This window comes from Boleophthalmus pectinirostris, unplaced genomic scaffold, assembly GCF_026225935.1.
Source record: "Boleophthalmus pectinirostris isolate CB_2022bp ecotype Guang Dong unplaced genomic scaffold, ASM2622593v1 HiC_scaffold_18, whole genome shotgun sequence".
NCBI lineage: Eukaryota > Metazoa > Chordata > Actinopteri > Gobiiformes > Gobiidae > Boleophthalmus > Boleophthalmus pectinirostris.
This window is the reverse complement of record NW_026571133.1, coordinates 4583339-4605655: the sequence shown is the minus strand read 5'-3', so window position 1 is coordinate 4605655 and position 22317 is coordinate 4583339. Positions and strand designations below refer to the sequence as shown.

Sequence of the window (22317 nt, the reverse complement as noted above, 5' to 3'; positions counted from 1 at the left end):
GACTGAACCAGGACTGAACCAGGACTGAACCAGGACTGAACCAGGACTGAACCAGGACTGAACCAGGACTGAACCAGGACTGAACCAGGACTGAACCAGGACTGAACCAGGACAGGACTGAACCAGGACTGAACCAGGACTGAACCAGGACTGAACCAGGACTGAACCAGGACTGAACCAGGACTGAACCAGACTGAACCAGGACTGAACAGGACTGAACCAGGACTGAACCAGGACTGAACCAGGACTGAACCAGACTGAACCAGGTCTGAACCAGGGAACCAGGACTGAACCAGGACTGAACCAGGACTGAACCAGGACTGAACCAGGACTGAATCAGGTCTCAACTAGGTCTCAACCAGGACTTAATCAGGTCTAAACCAGGTCTAAACCAAGTCTAAACCAGGACTGAGACCAGGAGCAAACCGGGACCAGACTGGGACTGAGACCAGGACTGAGACCAGGAGCAAACCGGGACCAGACTGGGACTGAGACCAGGACTGAGACCGGGTCCAGACCCGGACCAGACCAAGACTGAGACTAAGACCAGACCAGGACTGAGACCGGTTTAGACCTGGTTTAGTCCTGATTCAGACCTGGTTTAGACCTGGTTTAGACCTGATTTAGTCCTGTTTTAGTCCTGGTTCAGTCCTGGTTGAGTCCTAGTTTAGTCCTGGTTTGGTCCTGGTTTAGTCCTGGTTCAGTCCTGGTTCAGTCTGGTTCAGTCCTGGTTCAGTCCTGGTTCAGTCCTGGTTCAGTCCTGGTTCAGTCCTGGTTCAGTCCTGTCCTGTTCAGTCCTGGTTTAGTCCTGGTTTAGACTGGTTTTAGACCTGGTTCAGTCCTGGTTCAGTCCTGGTTCAGTCCTGGTTCAATCCGGCATCACAGTTTAAGTCACGTAAACAGAAAACACCTGTTTCCGTTTTTTCCATTTTTCACTTAAACACAAAATCGAAAACTGAAAAAACAAATCATTATCCGTTTTTTCATTTTGGTTTTGGAGACAAATAATGAATAAAATAGTAGTTTTTTTCATCTTCTCATTTTTGGTTTTATTTTGAAAAACAAATGAACAAATGACACACAGCTTCAAACACATTTATATATAAACCAAATGCAATGGCTCTAATTCAATATTTAATATAACGTTTAAATTTAGGCCATTAAAGGAGACATTTTCAGTAACAAATTAATTAATATTTTCCATGAAACTATAAGGAAAATGTGTGAATTCTTTCCCAATCATGTCCTGAGTCTCAAAACACAACGGATTCCAGGCGCTCCAAAACAGTAGAAAAAATTAACACATCGCACGAGGAAAAATATAATTAAAAGGCCTTTATTTGAATGGCCAAAGCCAACATGTTTTGACCTTAACTGGTCTTCATCAGGGCTTAATTGATTAATCAGGGCAATAAAGGCCTTTTAATTATATTTTTTCCGTTGTGTTTTGAGTTTTGATCCTTTTTTCCAAGAGCGCCCTCTACCTGCTCCTACTGAAACTTGGAACATCTGCAGCAAACAGCCACATTTTTGTTCTTAAAGGTTGTATGGAGGATTTTTTTTTTTTTTGAAATTGTCAATGAAAGTTTAAAATACCATTACAGAGATGCAACAGCCTTGTAATTATGCCCAAAAAAAAAAAAAAAAAAGAGTGAAAATCTATCAACTGTGGACATGTTGAGGCCAGATAAACATCAGCCAATAGAAAACCAGGCTACCTCATTTTCTATTGGCTGTTAGGTTGTCAATCAAACTATGTTTCTAGGGTAACTATGCAGCGGTTCTTAGAGGCTTTTTCTGTCGCTTCCTCGCAGTTCGCACAAAGTTTGTTGCCGACGGCGGACGAGAATCCACGACCAGTTCGCTGCAAAAGAAAGTCCGTTTTTGAGGTCGCTGAAAGAAGAAGGGAAGAGGAAAAAGACCGAAGCCAAACTGAGGTGATTGTTGGAGATTCCTTTCAGCGACTGCGCGACTGAAGCAGACAAAGAATCTAAAAACTGAGGAGTCGGTCTCTAAATTATTTCTAGAGGGAGGGAGCTGTGGAGGAGGAAGGTGGTGTCGCTGTATTTCTCTTCCCTTAAAAAAATCCTCTATACAACCTTTAATGTCCTGAGTCTGTTTGGAGATTTCTTTCAAAAATAAAATTGCCCACAGAATCACTTTGGCCCTTTCTTTTTGATTAAAAGTGAACATAATTCTAGAAAGTGAACACAAACTCTTCTGCCAGTCCTTTCCTATAAACAGGACCATGTAACTTTTCAGGAGAAGCTTTGCCACTTGCTTGTCTCCATGGAGAAGTTCCACAGTACGGCATTAAACATCTATCTCCACGGAGACGAGCCGCATATTATTTAAAGACACCTGTAAATGAATAAATGCAAGACTGACAAGTTTAATGCCAAACTGTAGAGAGGAAAGCCGTCACGTCGCCGTGGAGACAAGCAGGTGGTGGACCCTGCGCCGGAAAAGTTCCACGGTGTGTCTTTAAGTTGTCTCTAAGTTGGACTAAGCATATGTAAAAGAGGAGAGCAAAGGAAGCGGTACACACAAAGAGCCAAGCAGGGCGTACTGAGAAAACGGGTCCGGCGACCGCCTGGTTTGAAGGCAACGCGCTCCGAACCCCAGTGGAACTTTACACAGCCTGAAGACGAGACGGGAGGAGAGGGAGAGAGGGAGAGAGAGGGAGAGAGGGAGAGAGAGGGAGAGAGAGAGGGAGAGAGAGGGAGAGAGAGGGAGAGAGAGGGGAGAGAAGAGGGGGAGAGGGGAGAGAGGGAGAGAGAGGGAGAGAGAGGGAGAGAGAGGGAGAGAGAAGAGGGGAGAGAGAGAGAGAGGAGAGAGAAGAGAGGGAGAGAGGGAGAGAGGGAGAGAGAGAGAGGGAAGAGAGGGAGAGAGAGAGGGGGGAGAGGAGAGAGGGAGAGAGAGGGAGAGAGGGAGAGAGAGGGAGAGAGAGAGAGGGGAGAGGAGAGAGAGGAGAGGGAGAAGAGGGGGAGGAGGAGAGAGAGAGGAGAGAGAGAGAGAGAGGGGAGAGAGGGAGAGAGAGGGAGAGAGAGGGGGAGAGAGAGGGAGAGAGGGAGAGAGAGAGAGAGAAGAGAGGGGAGAGAGGGAGAGAAGAGGGGGAGAGAGGGGAGAGAGAGGAGAGAGAGGGAGAGAGAGGGAGAGAGAGAGGAGAGAGAAGAGGGGGAGAGAGAGAGAGAAGAGGGAGAGAGAGAGGGGAGAGAGAGAGAGAGGGAGAGAGAAGAGAGAGGGAGAGAAGAGGAGGAGAGAGGGAGAGAGGGAGAAAGAGGGAGAAGAGGGGAAGAAGAGAGGAGGGGAGAGAAGGAGAGGGGAGGAGAGGGAGAGAAGGAGAAGAGGGGGAGAGAGGAGAGAGGGAGGAGGAGGGGAGGAGAAGAGGGGAGATGAAAGGAGGGAGAGGAGATGAGGAGAGAGGAAAGGAAGGAGAGAAAGGGGGAGGAGGAGGGGAGGAGAGGAGAGGAAGGGGTGAGGAGAGGAAGGAGGAAGAGAGGAGAGGAAGGAGAGGAGAGGAGGAGATGGGGAGAGGAGAAGAAGGATGAGAGGAGAGGGGGAGGTGAGGGAAGAAGAGGAGAAGAGGAGAGGAGAGGAGAGAGGAGGAGGAGAGGGAGAGGGAGGAGAGAGGAAGGAGGAGAGAGGGGAGGAGACGGGGAGAGGAAAAGAAGGAGGAGGAGGAGAGGGGGAGGAGAAGACGGGTAGAGGAGAGAAGGAGGAGGGAGAGGAGGGAGAGAGAGGAGAGAGGAAGGAGGAGGAGAGGGGGAGGTGAGGGGAGAAGGAGGAGAGAGGAGGAGGAAAGGGAGGGGGAGAGAAGGGAAAGGAGGAAGAAAGAGGAGGAGGAGGAGGACGAAGAGGGGAGAGGAGAGAAAGGAGGAGGAGAGGAAAAGACGGGGAGAGGGAGAGGGAGGAGAAGAGGGAGGAGGAGAGGAGAGAGGAGAGAGGAAGGATGTGGAGAGGGGGAGGAAAGGGAGAGGAGGAGAGAGGGAGGAGGAGAGGGAGGGGAGAGAAAGAAGGAGGAGGAGGGGGTGGAGGGGAAGACGGGTAGAGGGGAGGAGGGAGAGAGAGGGGAGGGAGATGAGGGAAAGGAGAGAGGAGGAGAAGAGAAGACAGGGAGGAGAAGGCAGGAAGAGGGAAAGGAGGAGAGGAGAGGAAGGGAAGAGGAGACGGAGAAAGTGGTGAGGCAGAGAGGGGGAGGAGTAGAGCGAGACGGCAGGGATAGACAGAAAGAGAGGAGGAGAAGGAAGGAAGTGAGAGAACGAGGGGAGGAGAGCGAGTGAGGGGAGTCAGGGAGGTACAGAAAGAGAGGAGGAGAAGGAAGTGAGAGAATGAGGGGAGTCAGGGATGTACAGAAAGAGAGGAGGAGAAGGGGAAGAGAGGATGAACAGAAGAGAAAATAGATAGAAGAGGAGAAGTGATGGACGGGGTTTGGTCGAGGAAAGCGGAGCAAGAGGAAGAGGAGAAGAAGGGGAGAAAGTGAGGAGCGAGGGAGAAGAGAGGAGAGAGAGAAAGGTGACAGGGATGGACAGAGAATAAAAGAAGGAGAAGAGAAGATCGATGAATGAGAAGAAAGGTGACAGAAGACGAGCGGAGGTGGGGAGAGAGAGAGAAAGAAAGAAAGAAAGAAAGAAAGAGAAGAGTGAGGAGGTAGAAAGGGTGTAGAGAAACAGAGACGGAAAGGAGAGAAGAAAGGATCGAAAAAGAGAGAGGGGGAAGAAAGAAAATAGAGAGAGAGGAGGGAGGAAGTTCAGAGAGGTCGATTTAACGGGGGAAAATCAGGAGGTTGGACACAAATAAAGGAGTGAGGAGGTGAATAAAGAGGAGAGGAGTGAGTTTGGGACAGAGAGAACACACAAACAAAGAGTCAGAGTCTCACACAGGAAGTAGAGGAGTGTTTCCGTGGCGACCACAACTGCATGCATTTACACAGGCACAAAATATTACTCTAAAGAACTTCAATTCCATAAAAAAAAAAAGGTTGGGATGAAAGTTTTAATACAAATAAAAACTAAATTCAAGCATCTAACGTCTCATTAATGACACTAAATTCAAATTATATCGCAAATTTAACTACGGTCTTGCGAAACGAAGAGAGTATCAATTCCCTCAATTCCCCGATCGATTCTGCTGTTGTGTCCTTAGGCAAGACACTTCAGCTCGTAAAAGCGCAAGTGCAAAAGGATTATACGATAGATAGAGTATTGGGACAAGATCTCATGAAACAAAATTGCCACGTGTACGAAAAAATTATCAGATTTTTTTCCTTGTGTTTTTCCGTTTGGATTGAAAAAAAACGTGTACTGGAGATTTACGTTTTTTTTGTGCATGTGTAGTCCTGAAAAGTAGAGCTACAGTGACAGCAGAAATATTAAATAAAGTAAATCAAAAATGGTGAGGTTAAAACTGGGTATTGAAATGCACAATATATTTATTTTAGCCTAAATACTGTCAAAATCTCATCTTGTCTCATTCTTGTAGAGCCAATCTCGTGTCTCATCTTGTGAAAATTGTATATCGTCCCACCACTGATACTATATTATTATTATTAGTAGCAGTAGTAGTATTATTGGTGTGCAAAAATATTGAAATATCGATATATCATATAGTCTAACTTGATGATACAGTATCAATATCGTAGGCTGCTGTATCGATATATCACCAAGAGTATTTTTAGGTATATTTTATCTCATTTATTTTGTGTAAGAGCTAAAGTTGTGTGACATTTTCACTGATTTGAGTAAAATGTTTCCCATCAGCCTAGTGCCTCCGCTCAATTTCATTTCTCTCCAGCAACTAGGTCAGGAATCAGAATACACTAGACGGTTTGTAAGAATCCCGGAAGTTGTAAATCTGTGTATCGTTCGTGAAATGAAAAAAAACAACTATTTTCTTCATTATTTGTCTCCAAAACCAAAATGAAAAAAACGGATAATAATTAATTTTTTTAGTTTTCGATTTTGTGTTTAAATGAATAATGGAAAAACGAATAGTCGTTTCCCGTTTACATGACTTAAACTGCGATGCCAAACTTTTGCACTGGATACGGACTAAACCAGGACTAAACCAGGTCCAGGACCAGAGTGGAACCAGACCGGGACCAGACCGGGACCAGACCAGAACTGACACCAGGACTGAGACCAGGACTGAGATCAGGACCAGACCAGGACTGAAAACATGAAAAAACGAATCATCATCTGTTTTTTCATTTTGGTTTTGGAGATAAATAATGAAGAAAATAGTTGTTTTTTCAGTTTCTTATTTTTGGTTTAATATTGAAAAACGAATGATGAACGAACGATACACAGATTGTCACTAGACAGCGCACCGGCCAATCAGAGAAGAGCTGTGAAGCCATGACGTCAAACTCAAGTATCTGTCTGGGTCCATTTTGTGGAACAGCACAACAGTAAACAAAGCGTCGAGATGGATGTAGACGAAGACAGACATTCTGAGTTGGCAACGATTCCAGAGATCGAGGATTTAAAGCCGGAACAAAGAAAATGTTTGGTGAATTTTATGAAGGGTGAAGACGTTATTGCCCTTCTTCCTACGTGATTTGGCGCATTACATACTGTACGTCACGACCAAACAGCAGAAACTGGTTAAATAAAAAAGCACCCGCCTACCGTCGAGCGAACGAATCCTAATGCTGCGAGGTCAGACAGTTTCCACAAAGTGAAACCGTCTGATGAATGAATCAGGCTTAACTTTGTACAAATTTTGTGGATTAATTAAGACTTTATGCCTTTACTGAACCGTATCGAATAAATTTTAAATATGTCATATCGAATCGTATTGAATTGAAAGTGCACTGTATCAAAAACGTATTGTATCGTGTTTATGTATCGAGGTATGTATTGTATCGGCAACTTTTTCATGATATCCATCCCTAATTATTAGTATTATAAACTAAACTATACATATGTTATAATACAATTTCCTTCCAATAGCTGCGTCAGACCTGAAGCTGATCCAGAAAGCGATCCAAGATTTACAAACCCGTTTTAACTTTCTATTCACATTCGTCAAAACATCCCAACCTTTTTTTTTTTTTTTTGTGAAAGGAGGCAGTGGCTGGAGAAGAGAGGGGCCTGCAGTTGCGTTCCTACCTGGCGTGGGGGCGCACAGGCTGGGCACAGAGAGGGCGGCGTCGCTGGTGTAGGCGGAGCACAGGATGTCGCTGGAGGGGGAGGATTTGAGGGGCTGCAGCACGGACTGGAGCCCCGGATCGGCTAACGCTCCCGGGGCTAAGAGAGGCAGCTGCCCGGGGAACATGGAGGGGGCGCTCTGGGCGGATAAAGTGCTTCCTACGAACGGTGCGACGTGGAAGGGGGGGCAGAAGGAGACAGGGAACAGGCAAAAAACATGAGGCAAAAACGCACACAAACACGGAGCCACAGAGCTAAACACACGGGGAGGGTTCTGGTGCACAGTACGAGCACATGGAGAGGTTGTGTTCACGTCGTGTTAGAATATTTTAAGAGGTTCACATTGAGATGGAGAGCAGAATTACAGGGATGGCTAATGGGCTTCAAAAATGAATGGTTTGTGTAGCAGTTTTGACGTTTTTAACAAGTTCAAATGTAGTTAGCAGCGTGCAGTGAGTCATTTTCACTCTCTGCGCTCGCCATTTGAACGTTGAGAATGAAAAGAGTGAAAGGAGGAGAAGGGAGAGAAACGGGACAAAAGTGGGAAGACAGAGAAGGGGAGGAATGATGGATAGGGCGAGGTATAGGAAAGGGGAAAGATAAATAGATGAAGAGAAGATGATAGAGGGATGTTAGAACAAGAGGAGGAGAGGCAAGGATGGAGAAATAATGCAATGTAAAGCAAGTCTTAAAGGGACAGTCCGGAATTTTGGACATAGGAGCTAATTTCCTAGTGAGTCAGAGGGTTGGAGACGTGTGGAGACACTTTTTAAAATGTTCCATCCAGTCCTTGTATTTGCAGAGGTCGCTGGTGCTAGACTAGTGCATGTCAATGGTCATAGTTGCCAGGTTGGTGCCACCTAGTGCCTCCACTCAATTTAATTTCTATCCAGCGACTAGGTCAGGAACTGGAATACACTAGACCGTTTGCAAGAGCCCCGGAAGTTGTAGACCGCACATCGGCCAATCAGCGAAGAGCTGTGAAGCCACGACGGGGTCCTTTTTGTGAACAGCACAACAGTAAACAAAGCGTCGAGATGGATGTAGACAAAGACAGACATTCTGCGTTGGCAACGATTCTCGAGATTGAGGATTTAAAGCCGGAACAAAGAGAATGTTTGGTGAATTTTATCAAGGGGAAAGACGTCATTGTCCTTCTTCTTACGGGATTTGGGAAAAGCTTAATATACCAGTTAGCCCCGTTAGCAGTGCATTACAAAAGTCACGACCAAATAGCAGCGATTGGTTAAATAAAAAAGTACCCGCTTATCGTCAAGAGAACGAATCCTAATGCTACGAGGTCAGATGGTTTCCATGAAGTGAAACCGGCTGATGAATCAGGCTACCACAAAGCACCCAAGGCAAAGCAATTATTACACCAGACTGTCCATGTAAATGTCTGTGTTAATAGAATAGTTTTAGAAGTAAAACCAACCTTGCATTTGAAGGATTTATGTCTGAGCAGCAGCAGTGAGTTGTTCTTCCTGATAGAAAGCTCAGCAGCGGCGGACTGATATATGAGAAAATAGTCCCTCAGCATGCGACGATTCATGTGCTGCAAGGTTAACTTTATTTCAAACGTTATTCTAGCGACACAGACATTTACATGGACAGTCTGGTGTAATAATAGATTTTCTTCGGGTGTTTTGTGGAGTGGGTAAGACTGTTTTTAAGTGGCAGGATAAACTATGACCATTGACATGCACTAGTCTAGCACCAGTGACCTCTGCAAATACAAGGACTGGATGGAATATGGATAAACATGTTTAAGGCGTCAGATACTTACAAACATCCTGCTCCTGTTGTTGATAAAAATACATTTCAGTTGTACTTTCTCTTGTACATAGAGTTGCTTTTTTTTCTTCACTAATTTACAAATATAGGTGTGAATGTTGTCTTTGTTTTGAGTTTGTCTTTTGTTCTGTTCCAATTTGTTTTTTCTTTCTTTTCTGTAAACGCTATTTTTGTTAATGTATTTAGGACGCCCTCACAAGCAAGATCTCAAGGGGCTTCCCATATAAATATATAAATTAATAAATTCTAACAATATTCTAAAAAGTGTCTCCACACGTCTCCAAAACTCTGGAAATGAGGTCCTATGTCCAAAATTCCGGACTGTCCCTTTAAAAGACGCCCAATCAATAAAAGATATTTAAAAACATATTTACATAATTACATATGAGATTACAGACTTTCTTTGTGTTTGGATAATTCTTAAAAAAAGAGTGAATTCATATTAATATAAGCCACTGCTCTCCATCTGAGTTTTGGACATGACCAAATTACAAAACGTGAACACAAGCTGCTGTAGCTTTAAGCACTGAGCACACAACAATGCAAAAACACACGTACTGTTATTGTGTTGCTTTAAACCTGAAAAAAATGGTCCTCTAGAAGACTTCAATCACCAAATTTTAACCTTTATTTGGTTAAAAGTGCATTTAAAAATCTGAATGTACAATAAAAACAATCATCGGAGTAGCTGACTAAGTGAAAAAATAATATAAAAACTATTGCTAACCCTGGATCTTAAATATGAAATTCATATTTGTACCGTACCTTGTGGTAATGGACTCTTGCTTCCGTGTGTGGAGCTTGTTCGTGAGGATTTTGAGGATTTACTTTTCGTAGGTCGCCTCCTCCTGCCCGACAGCGGTATTACAGGAGGCATGACTGTGGCTGGAGGAACCTGCAGAAATGGAGTATTAAAAGGGTTAAAATGATGCTTCAGAGAGTCAAATGTCATTATTTAAAAGCAGTGGTGGTAGAAGTGCTCAATTCTGTTGCCTGAGTAAAAGTACAGATACCGGAGCAAAAAAAAAAAACTCAAGTAAAAGTATCACATGAAAAAAAAAAAAACTAACTAGAAAAGCAGTCAGAGAGCGCAGACCTCCGCCAAGGACTACCCCCATTTTTTATATAAATTGCGATAAAATCAGTCTTCTGGATCAGATCCGGATCAGCCTTTGGAATATGAAAGAGGATCCCATTGTCCATCCCTGAGTCAAATTTCATGGGGTTTGGTCAATAATTAACCGAGATATTGAGAAACAAAATTTTGGCCCCATTTACCACAATGTTAACTAAAATTTCAAAGTGATCCAGAATCCAGGATTTCTTCCGGATCACCCCCAAAATGAAATCAGTTCTTCCTTTTCACATTTCCAACAAATCCTGAAAATTTCATCAAAATCGGTCCATAACTTTTTGAGTTATGTTGCTAAAAGACAAACAAACAAACAGACAAACGCTGGCAAAAACATAACCTCCTTGGCGGAGGTAACTACCAGACGTGGGGACTTGCAATTCGTGACTTGGACTCGAGTCAGACTTGAGTCACTATTTTTAGGACTTGAGACTTGACTTGATAAAATGGACTAAGACGTACCTTTCCAAGTCGAGCAAAAAGACCTTCAATTTCCTCTTTCTGTCGGGAGTGGAGGGCCTGAATCTCCAACATGTGCCTGGGAAAACATTATTATTATTAGATTATCTCAAAAACATCAACAAGTTTGTATGCGGTACTTTTGTTCCCTCAACTAAAACTAAAACATGCATCTTTCTTTCACCTGTGTTTGAGTAATCCTCTATAATTTGTCACCACTACCATTAAACACAACTATGTTCTGTTGTTTTAGGTTTTAGATATTTGTGTCTAGTTTTATTGTTTATTACTATTGTATTGCTTTATGTTCTAGTTTATTATAAAAACTCATTTTAATAGTTCTAATAGTCAAAATAAAAACAAAATAATAAAGTTTTACCTATATAAAACAACACTTAAAAACAAAACAAAAAAGCTGAAACCATACCATACAACAATGTGTCAAGATTGTTTAAAAAATATAAATACACATGTTACCAATTATATTTCTATATGCTTATCCTGTTAACTATAAAATAAAAGCTCTTGTAAAATGGGTTTGTTGACTATATAATAGATTAAAAGTGTACAGTTAGGTTTTTCTGGTAGAGCAGGAGTGTCAAACTCAAATTTACAAAGGCCAAAATTAAAAACTGGGACTAAGTCTTGGGCCAAATTAAATATTTACTGAAAATTCGGCATGCGACCTGAACGTCATGAACAGGGGTGGGTTCATATATATTTCGAGAAATGTGCTTTTCTATTGTTGGTATATATGATTATTTTTTCTCTCTTGGCACAAACTCGAAATAAAACGAATCAATCAATCAATCAATCAAATGTAGCCATCGACTCATTTACACCTATGGAACCTACCTGAACCACTGAGGGATTACACAGATATAAGACCACATGGGAATTGAAAACAAAGTGTGTTTTTTATTATTATTGTGGTCATGGAATCTGTATTTCTGACAACGAAATCATGATCTGAAAAATTTAATGGAAGACGGAAGATGTTGGGTATAAAGTAGATGTAATTTTAAACCTTTTCTTATTAAAATAAATGTTTGATAATAGTTTTGCTTAAACACTGAATCCCGAACAAGCAAAATATAAAATAATAACAACATTTTAAATAAATAATGTCTCTATAGCCTATCGGTAGCCGGCGGGTCAGGTCTAACACATGTTTGATATGATATGAGGGGCCAAATATAATATCTCGGCCAAATTTGGACCCTGGGCCTGAGTTTGACATGTCTGAGGTAGAGGATCTGCCACCTATAGGAGAAATCAGTAGAGATCTTATTCTATCTAGGTGCAAATAACATTTCCATGGAGTCAAACCTTCCATCAGAAAAGTTACATAGTGCATCTTTAAAAACAGCCCCTTACTTCTCTCGGAGGCGGTTGACTTCTCTTTGGAAATCTTCGTCCTCAAACTCCGAGTCATTGTCGCTGCTCAGATAAGAGTTATTGAAGGAGTTACTGAAGGAGTTGTTGAGGCCGGGCAGAGAGGCCTTGTGGGGCGAGTCTGGACTGGGGATCTGGACCGGGGCGCTGGGGCCGTTGGTGGCCGGCGTGGAGGGGGGCTGCACAGGAGGGGGGCTCTTCACAGCTTCGGGGCTCTGATCTGGGGCACGACTGACTGAAAAACGGCCAACGCGCGCTTCTGTGCTGGTGGTGACCTGAAAAAACACAAAACATTTATTTACTAACAGTTTCATTGTGCTATATAGTTTATCGACCCACAATTTTAACAGGGCAGTAGTGCAACATACTATTAAAGGTGCAGTGTGTAACTTTTCTGCTGAAGGGTCCATCACCTGATTGTTTCTGTGGATATGTCATTGCTCTGCCTCCACAGTGTGGCATTAAACAGCTCTACCTTACATTTATTCAATTACAGGTGGTTTTAAAGCTCAAAAATACCTAGAAAAACAGGCATTCTGACTGTGAGCGGGGTCGTTTCTCCACAGATCTGACCTGTAACTTGGTCTGGTTTGGTCTCCATGGAAATAGAAAGGTTTAATACCATAATGTGAAACATTCCAGACAAAGTAATAACTTCTCCATGGAAAAAAGCGTCTGAAGGACACTCCACAAGGAAAGTTACAAATCGCATCTTAAAGAGGGATGTTAAGATGAATCACGTTGATTAAAATACTTTGACCAAAAAATGTTACAATAGAACAATCACACACATTTTTAAAACAACAAGGAGGAGATTTATCGTCCAATTTACCGTATTTTCCGCACTATAGGGCACTCTGGATTATAAGGCGCACTGTCACTGTTGAATGGTCTATTTTCAAACTTTTTTCACAAATAAACCGCACCGGACTTTAAACGAAACACAACAGTGTGATGGGTGAGTGGTTTTGTTTGTTTGTTCGTTCACGGTGACTCTGGGCTTTGTTCAGTTGTGGCGTGTAGGGAGGTGCTGTCTGGGACCAACGGATTGTCGGCGCGTTTGCAGTGACTCAGTTGTTCAGTCGTGTCTAGAAGCGGCACATTGCGCTCGCTTTTTCGGTTCGTTCCTCCGTTCCGTTCCTCGTCAGCGTGGAGTGATGAGTGTGGCTGCGGGTGTTTTTCGCCGTACGGTCGCTGTCTGCTCCGTGTGTGTTTGAGGCTTTGTAGTTTAATGAAGTCGTGCTGGGACACCCGAGTGGATTCGTGTATAGGGCGCTCTGGATTGTGGGGCGCGTAGTCGTTTTACGATGGGGTTGGAGGTTTTTGAGTGTGCCCTATGGTGCGGAAAATACGGTACATATATATATATATATATAAAACATACAACTTTAACAATATTATATTTAAAGGGGTACTGTGTAAATTTTCTAGTAGAGAGTCCCTCACCTGAGTCCGTGTAGATGTTATTGTTTTTCCTAGAATGTTCTACAGTATGACAGGTCAGATCTGTGGAGAAGTGGGTGCACTAACGGTAATAATACATGTTTCTGAGGTACGTTTGAGAAATAAAAACACCTGTAAATGAATAAATACAAGATCTAGTTGTTTAATGCCATACTGTGGAACATCCCAGGCAACGCAAAGACATCACCATGGAGACAAGTTACACAGTGCACCTTTAATAATATTTTTAAATTACGATTCCACCAGTTTTCATTTATGATTCCACAAGGGTCAAATTAAGAGCGGAGTGTGCTGCCTGTATTAAATTATAAAGCATTTTTACCGATCGCAAAACCAGAAAGAAAGGCTGGTGCGCTGTTTGCATGCTAGTTGTCGGCGTTACCATGACAACAAAACTCTGCCCTAGCCTCTGAAAGCTGTGAAAAGCACTTAGAAACTCATTGGGGTGAATAATTAGGAGGCTTGGAAAGTGAGGAATGAGTTTAGTTCTGTTTTTCGTTTTTTGGGGAGTTAAACGTGTAGAAGGTTAAAATAATCGTACCTGGAAGCGGCCGATGGTGGTGGTGGGTTTGGGGGAGGGGCACGGGGAGGCGAAGGGCGAGGGCTGTCCGGACCCTCCTCCCAGAATCCTTTGGGGCGGTCGATCCACGGCGTCTCCTGACTGGACGACGGGAGGTTTGAGCGGGGACGGAGTGGCCTTGTGCAGCGTGTTCTCAGGACTGGAGAGATTTGAGGAGGACGAAGAGGAGGAGGAGGTGGAGGAAGAGTCGACGCAGACCGGAGGAGGGGCGGCAGGCTCATCAAACGCAAGGGAAACCTAAATTAAAACAGATATTAGAAATTATTTAGGACAAATCTAAAATATATGGTAACAAATAAATAAACATACATGCATCAAGTTTTCTCGATTCTCTGCTCTGCTTTTCCCAAATAGATTACTTGTATTTTATTGTTAGATACAACAGATTTATGCAAACTTTTATGGCATGATGTTGCGATTGACACTGACAATGAAATAGTGGAATTAACAGCATGGCTATTTTACATGTTAAGCTATAAAATACAGAGATGCTTCAAACCGTATTTTTTGGACTGTAAGGCTACGTTCAGACTGCAGGGCTTAAAGCTCAATTCCGATTTTTTTGTGAAATCCGCATTCACATTTCCAATTAAATGCGACTTGTATGTGACTCCAGTGTGAACATTAAACGGCCCGAAAGTGTCCCACATGTGACACTGGAGACACGATGATGTCAACCGCAGTGAGCGTCTCTGTGTTTACGGAGGTTGTCCAAACATGGACGCGAGCATCGAGCACCTGGAGATTTTAAAGTTCCTCTCGTACCGGAGCCAGAACATGAACAACTTACTTGTTTTAAGGAGGAGATTGAGAAGGAGAAGGACGAGGTTTTTCGTCGTGGTGTTTTGTGGGGCAGCGGCAGCGACGTCCGTTGAAAGGAACGTGTGGATGCGCAGATGTAGACAAGAGTGGTGAGTGGTGATGTGCTTCACTTCAGTGACACAGAGTTCATTAACAATTTTCGCCTACTTCAGCGCAGAATAGTGACGTTTGTGGTTTGTTGATAACGTGTAGGTGGATGAATGCGCTTTGGCCGTTCACACTGAAGTCGCATGTCAAAAGATGAGATATGTATCAGTTTCAGGAGCACATATGCAAGTGTCCTGGGTCACATTTGAAAAAATCGGATCTGTGTCGTTCAGACTGTCATTAAAAGATCAGATACAGGTCACATAGGGGCCAAAAAATCGGATTTGGGTCACTTCAGGCTGCAGTCTGAACGTAGCCTTAGATACATTTTTTTCATGGTTTGGGTGATCCTGTGACTTATACTCTGGTGCGACTTATATATTAAAATATGTAATTTCACATGTTTGTTATTTTTCACACTGCCTCAAGAGGGCGCTCTAGTGTCGTGTGTCAGTATCTGCAGCTCCTGTTCCTCCTGTAACTCTGTCACTTCACTCTACTGCGCATGTCTCCTGCAGAAAGAGCCTCTGTCCTGTCTGTATCATGTCAGTGTCTTGTAGGATTTCAGCAGATTTCAGACTCTCTCTTTGGGGGCAGAGCTAGATGTATCGATCAGGTATGAGCGGATGTCCGGCTACTGAAGTTTGAGACATTTCTTCTCGTCATTTACGCACTCACCTGCACTAATGTTACTTTAGCATCGTAACTTATTTTATCACACTATCGGTTAATCATATTCTGTAGATTACAAGCTGCAAGTAGTGAAATATTCAGGAGAAAATAATAATCGAGCTGCAGAAAGAAAGTTTGGAGTGAGCGAGAAACTTGTGAGAGACTAGGGCAAAGCGGAGGATTGTCAAACTGCAATGAAGAAAACAAAACAAAAGCTTATCGTGGACTAAAAGCGAGATTTACCCAGAGTTATCGGAGCTGCTCAGAAAGTGACATTGAGGATGAAGAATTGAATGGATTTAGTGATTTGGAGTGAGATGGAGAGTTTGTTAAACTTGTTCTGTTCTGTTGTTTATGTTATAGTTTATCTGAAGAACTGTTCATATGTGACGTTAACAGTCTGTTGTTCCTGTTCTCCTAGTCTTTACAAAAAAAAATCAGCAAAAAATTGAACTTATGGACCAGTGTGACTTATGTATGTTTTTTTCTTCTTCATGATGTATTTTTTGGCTGGTACAACTTAAAGGTTGTATAGAGGATTTTTTTAAGGGAAGAGAAATACAGCGACAGTCGCACCATCGGTGGAAGGAATCTCCAAGAATCACCTCAGTTTGTCTTCGCTCCTTTTCTCCTTCTCGTCATCTTTCAGCAACCTCAAAAACCGAGTTTCTTTTGCGGCGAACCGGTCGTGGATTCTCGTTCGCCATCGCGACAAACTTTGTGCGAAATGCGAGGAAACTAGTTTGAAAAAGCCTTTAAGAACCGCTGCATAAACCACATAATCCCAGCGTGCCGACGACTCAGTTACACTAGGGAGTTTGATTGACAACCTAACAGCCAATAGAAAATGAGGGAGCCTCGTTTTCTATTGGCTGATGTTTATCTGTCCTCACTATGTCCACAGTTGATAGATTTTCATTCTTTTTTTTTTTTTGGTCATTATAATTACAAAACTGCTGTGTCTCTGTAATGGTATTTTAAACTTTCATTGACAATTTGAAACAAAAAAAATCCTCCATACAACCTTTAAAATCAGGAGCGATTTATAGTCCGGAAAATACGGTAGTTACCCTGTATTGAGATAAAACCTATAGAACTATTTCCAGGTTTCATTTGCACATTTCATTTCACATATAGAGTTGAAACAAATGCTTTAAGTCAATTCAGAAAGAGACACCTATTCAAATGGGATCAATTAAAGAAGACCTATTGTGCTGAGTCGCTTTATAGTTATAATCTCTGACACCAGTGGATCATTAAAGGTTGTATGGAGGATTTTTTTTTGTTTCAAGCTGTCAGTGAAAGATTAAAATACCATTACAGAGACGCAGCAGCTTTGTAATTATGATGACCAAAAAAAAAAGAACGAAAATCTATCAACTGTGGATGTAGTGAAGGCAGATAAACATCAGCCAATAGAAAACGAGGCTCCCTCATTTTCTATTGGCTGTTGGGTTGTCAATCAAACTCCCTAGTATAACTGACTCGTCGGAGTGCGGGGATTACGTGGTTTACGCGGCAGTTCTTAGAGGCTTTTTCGAACTGTCGCTTCCTCGCATTTCGCACAAAGTTTGTCACGACGGTGGACGAGAATCCACGATCGGTTCGCCGCAAAAGAAAGTCCATTTTTGAGGTCGCTGAAAGAAGAAGAGAAGAGGAAAAGGAGCAAAGTCAAACTGAGGTGATTCTTGGAGATCTTGTCCAGCGATGGCGCGTCCGAAGCAGACGAAGCGTCTAAAAACTGACGCGTCGGTCGCTGAATTACTTCTAGACAGGAAACTTCAACAGTAATTCTGAATGCGCACAAGGACTGTCGCTGTATTTCTCTTCCCTTAAAAAAATCCTCTATACAACCTTTAAGTCATAATTTGAACATTTTAAATCACAATATTCATCTAAAACGACTTAATAAAAGAAACACCTCAGCCTAGTGGGAGCTGGTGTCATGGTAAACAGATCATGCTTGGAGATCATGGAGACTTTTTTTTATTTTTTATTTGTACCAAAATGTCTACACGAAGCTGCCAAATCCTCCAAGTATCACCAATAAAGAAAAAAAAAAAGGAGAGAGAGCAGTGGGCGTGTACCAGTGGCAGTGAAAGCAGGTATTGATAGACAAATGGCGTTTTGAAAATAAGAGATTAAAGATTATTTAAACATGCACGAATCATTCCAAACACAGAGTAAGAGTAAATGGCGAGGGGACACAATAAAAGCTCTAAACAGTCGATTTCGCACAATAGGTCTGCTTTAAAAAGGTCTGAATAAAAATAATACTCAAGGTTTAGTATGTTTTTGAGACGCCAAAACATTAAAAAAAAGGTTAAGATTCCAGAATAGTGCATCTCCTTGAACATATTACCTTAAATCGTCCCAGTCTAACCTCTCCGGTGGGCACAGCGGGCACAGGAGCTGGAGACGGGGAAGGACAAGCTCGAAACTCATCTTCCAAATTAAAAGCGACTAAAAACAAGATTAATAAAGACGTGAGAAAGAAGAAACATGGAAAAATATTTGAAATGAACGTATATTAAATAAACATACTTGGCTGTCCCATCCCAGCGTTTGGAGGCAGCTGGAGAAAAACAAAACAAAATACAAGTTAGATTAGATAATTATCTCTTGTTCATTGTACATTTTAGCGTTTGTTTGTGCTCACTTGTGCGTGTGCGCTGATGGGGACCGTCTCCGGGCTCAAGGCTCTTCTCAACTGAGCATCAAGATCCTCCAAAGGCTGCTGGGACTGATCGATGACACATTTATTATGCATTTGTTTGTGTGTTTATTTATTTATTTACAAAACGAGAAGAAAGAGCACATCAAGACGTTTCAGTGGATTTCAGGGATTCATAGAACCACAGTTACATAATTATGTAATTTTCGGTCAAATTCATTTAGTTTTGAATCATTTTTTTGCCTTTATCTGCATAATATTATACACATTTACAGAAGGCAAATGATAAACTAGAATAATGTGCTGAATGAATCACTCTGGAAACTTGACTTGTGATTTTCATTGCTAGTTTATGGAGCTTGAAAAATATATGGAAAGACAATAAATTTGCTTATTTGGCCCTCACATAGTCTCAGCCATAGTTTTAACTTAAAAAATACAATTATTTTAATGCAAGAGTCTCCAACCTGTACCTCGGGACCTGCTCGTATTTCTCCACCCCCTTCCTAGGAGCTCGCCAAGGGATTTCTGAATTAAAATTTGAATTTTACCATTGTACATATATCATTTTGAACCTAACTTTATACACTAATAAATGGATAATGGTTTGTGTTTTATAGGCGTCTAACATCAGGTGACCAGATTTTCGGAATAAAAACTGGAGCACCGCTGGTTTGAGGTGGTTGGTAATAATAAAATTGTGTAATTAATGAAAACTTTTCTGTACTTGGCATTTTCTTTGTGTTTTGGTCATTTTTAAGCAGCTTTTCTGTATTTTACCTAAACAAATCACAATTTATGCCTCTCTTTACTGTTGGCAGAGATCAAATTGGTCAAAAATAGGGACACTTCTTGTAAAAAAACAGGAAAAAAATCTGTGGCTTTTAACTAAGCCCTGATGAAGACCAGGTTGGATCGAAACATTTTCACTTTTGCCATTTAAATAACGGCCTTTTCACTATATTTTTCCTCGTGCGATTTTTACTTCTTTGGAGTCCGTTGTGTTTTAAATCTGTGGTTTTGTATAAATCTGCTGGGACAGGGGACACAGGGCTCAAAACTGGGACTGTCCCGGATAAACAGGGACGTCCGCTCACCTTAACCTAACTGTACTTCATCTAAGGTTTGCTGTGGCTATGTTATATACTAAATTTCTTGTGACCGCTAAAACTAGTCACTCTCTGGCATTTTTGTTTCGTAAAGGTAGCTCATTGGAGGAAAAAGGTTGGAGACCCCTGTTCTAATGCGTTTAATTTGTTTTCTGTATGAACATATTAATTGAAGCAAATCTTGAGACGTTCAGGAACAAACTATTATCACAAAATTAATCAAAACCTTTGTACCTGCTAAACCCCTGCAGCCAAAATTTCACTACCAAATCTACCACTACCAGGTTTGAGATTTTAAGATTTGCTTTAATCAGTTCAACAGGAGATTGGCAGTGATTTCCTTCTGACTGTCGGAGAGAGGGAACCGCCTGTGGTTTAGCTTCCGCCGCAGTGAGCCACAGTCGCAAACACAAAGACCAGAAGAAGCTATACCTGGTTGGTGACGAAATGTTGGCTGCAGGGGTTTAGTACATTGCTTCCCAAAGACTGGATCGAGACCCTCAGGTGGGACACAAGAGATTTTTTTTTGGGTCGCCTTGTTACGATCTGCATATAGGTCTGGAATATACAGTTGTTTACATGGATCTGTGACCTTATCGTCATTCTGGATGAGCATTTGGTCAGAATATCCTGTCCTTAGAGCCAGTATTTCTATCTTTATTCCTTTCATTACTAGCCTGGCCGGCCCTGACCTAGTGCCTCCGCTCAATTTAATTTCTCTCCAGCAACAAGGTCAGGAATCAGAATACAATAGACGGTTCACAAAAACCTCAGAAGTGCGAGTTTGGGCACCAGCAATTTTTCAAGCGAATTCAGCGAAGCATTCTGCTCCGCTGTCTGTATCTCATCTCAGTTGTTGTCAGCACTGATTTTCCCAAGATCGAGGCAACATTTAAAAGCCGGAAAAAAAAAAGAGAATGTTTGGTGAATTTTATCAAGGGGAAAGACGTTACTGTCCGTCTTCCTACGGGATTTGGGAAAAGCTTAATATACCAGTTAGTCCCGTCGAGCGAACGAATTCTGACAATGTGAGCTCAGACGGTTTCTACGAAGTGAAACAAGTGAAACCGGCTGATGAATCAGGCTATTTCACTACTACATATATGTGTGAATTGGGATTTTCTGTGCTCACAAAAATGAAAACAAAGCACAGAAACAGACTGAATGCTGCGTCTGATCTGTTACGCTCTGCTCCTGCACTCGGACTGGAACACAGACAGGCCCACCTATCTCACTAGAAATGTTGAAATATTAAGACATGTTTGTATAATTTCTAATCTTTTTGTAATTATTTTATTGACTATTTCGGTTCAATTGAATGTTGAAAAGAAATGGGCTACATTTAATGTCCAAATAGACGACTTATGGATCCTTTTATTGCTGCTTCAACTATTTTTCATCGTTTAAAACTTGAATAATACTAATTCAGAGAGACACGATCACTCAGTCAACAATAAAATATCCTCATTAATGCTCAAATCCACCTTTATTTTGCGATTTAAGATAATCTCTATTGACTTGGGTCGCGAAGGTTTGTCACTTTTAAAATATGGGTCCCCAGAAAAAAAAGTTTGGGAAACACTGGTCTAGATGTTTTGATTAATTCTGTGATCGTATATTAACAAATCTTATTCCGATATGGTAATGCAGTAATAATAATAATGAAAATGAAGGTATTTAACCATTTTAAAACAAAACCTATTGTTAAAGAGGAAGTATTACACCTTACACCCAACAAAACTATAGATAAATAAACACCTGATTGAGTCCAGAGAAGGGTGGCAGCAGTTCTGAGGGAGGAGAGCTGGCCTAGTCCCACAGAAAGACGGAGTAATGAAGGAGGAGAGAAAGAGAGAGAGAGAGAGAGAAAAGGTGCACAGTTAGAAGAAGAACAGCTCCCCGTTGAAAATGTTAACAGAAATCCACATGCTTGTCAGTTATGAAAAGTAAATAAAATAAAATAGTCCAACCAACACCTTAAAAGAAGTTCATGCTCTTTGAAAAAAAAAAGACTCACCTGCATCCTGGACACTGGAGTTTTGGATGGGGTGGATTGGACAAAAGGCAAGGCAGGGTTTACTGTGAAATGAAATTGAATAATGTAAGACGTGAATGAAAAAACGCAAGTGGGTGACATATTTGAAAATACCTGTTATTCCTGTACAGATTAAAGGGCCCATATTACACTACTTTCTGATCTGTGTTAGAATGTTTCCTCTGTGCATTTGTCATATACAGTGATCCCTCGCTATATCGCGCTTCACCTATCGCGGCCTCGCTGCTTCGCGGAATTTTTTACAGTGCTTTATTTTTTACAGTGAATCCTGATTGGCTTAGGGGCGTTACTGTTGTCTAGAAGTGAAAAAGGTTTATATTGGTTTTTCATTACACCCATGCCAACAGTTTTCGTTTCTGTACATTCTGCCAAATTTACGTTCGCAATTTTTTTTGTCCGTGTTCTGTGCCGACAAAGATGCTAACGGAGGAGACAGCTTTAATGACATGACTGCTGATGAAGTCAATGACCTGATTGATGCACACGCACAACCACTGACGGACGAAGACCTGGCAGAGATGACAAAGCCACCAAGCGAGGATGACGAGAAGAAGAAGACACACTTGTTAAAGAAGAGGAGGAAGGATGGTCGACTTAGCAACCATTGAACTTGGCACAAGAATGGGACCCTTTGATGTGCGGCACGAAGATGTGTCGTTGCAGTTCTTGCTAAAAGAGTACCCATAACGATGTTCTTCTCTCGGAGAAAGACCCCTGCGCAGCCTTCAGTAGAAAAAGACGCTACAGCGCAACGGAGTCAGGACGAAGAGGCGCAGCTGGAGGGACTGTGAAATACGCGAGTGACAATGTTTCCTACCTTGTATTCATTACTATATAAAAATATTGTTTTACAACACCGTTCTTTAAACTATTATAGTTATTTGTAAGAAAACGTTAATATTTCTATTTCTTTAACACATGT

At 42.0% G+C, this 22317-nt stretch overlaps 1 protein-coding gene across 1 annotated transcript in view; it reads right to left on the bottom strand.

Moving 5' to 3' along the window:
• The window catches only part of LOC110156003 (serine/threonine-protein kinase WNK1-like), a 323906-nt gene that overhangs the window by 23354 nt on the left and 278235 nt on the right, over nucleotides 1-22317 (bottom strand). The window contains exons 25-35 of the mRNA XM_055153838.1: nucleotides 21357-21418; nucleotides 21098-21148; nucleotides 18216-18299; nucleotides 18101-18131; nucleotides 17919-18019; nucleotides 13937-14212; nucleotides 11914-12206; nucleotides 10540-10615; nucleotides 9711-9840; nucleotides 7113-7310; nucleotides 2549-2641 (exon numbers count right to left, since the gene is read on the bottom strand). Of these exons, the coding sequence (XP_055009813.1) occupies nucleotides 2549-2641; nucleotides 7113-7310; nucleotides 9711-9840; nucleotides 10540-10615; nucleotides 11914-12206; nucleotides 13937-14212; nucleotides 17919-18019; nucleotides 18101-18131; nucleotides 18216-18299; nucleotides 21098-21148; nucleotides 21357-21418 (1395 nt within the window). The remainder of the gene's footprint in view (nucleotides 1-2548; nucleotides 2642-7112; nucleotides 7311-9710; nucleotides 9841-10539; nucleotides 10616-11913; nucleotides 12207-13936; nucleotides 14213-17918; nucleotides 18020-18100; nucleotides 18132-18215; nucleotides 18300-21097; nucleotides 21149-21356; nucleotides 21419-22317) is intronic.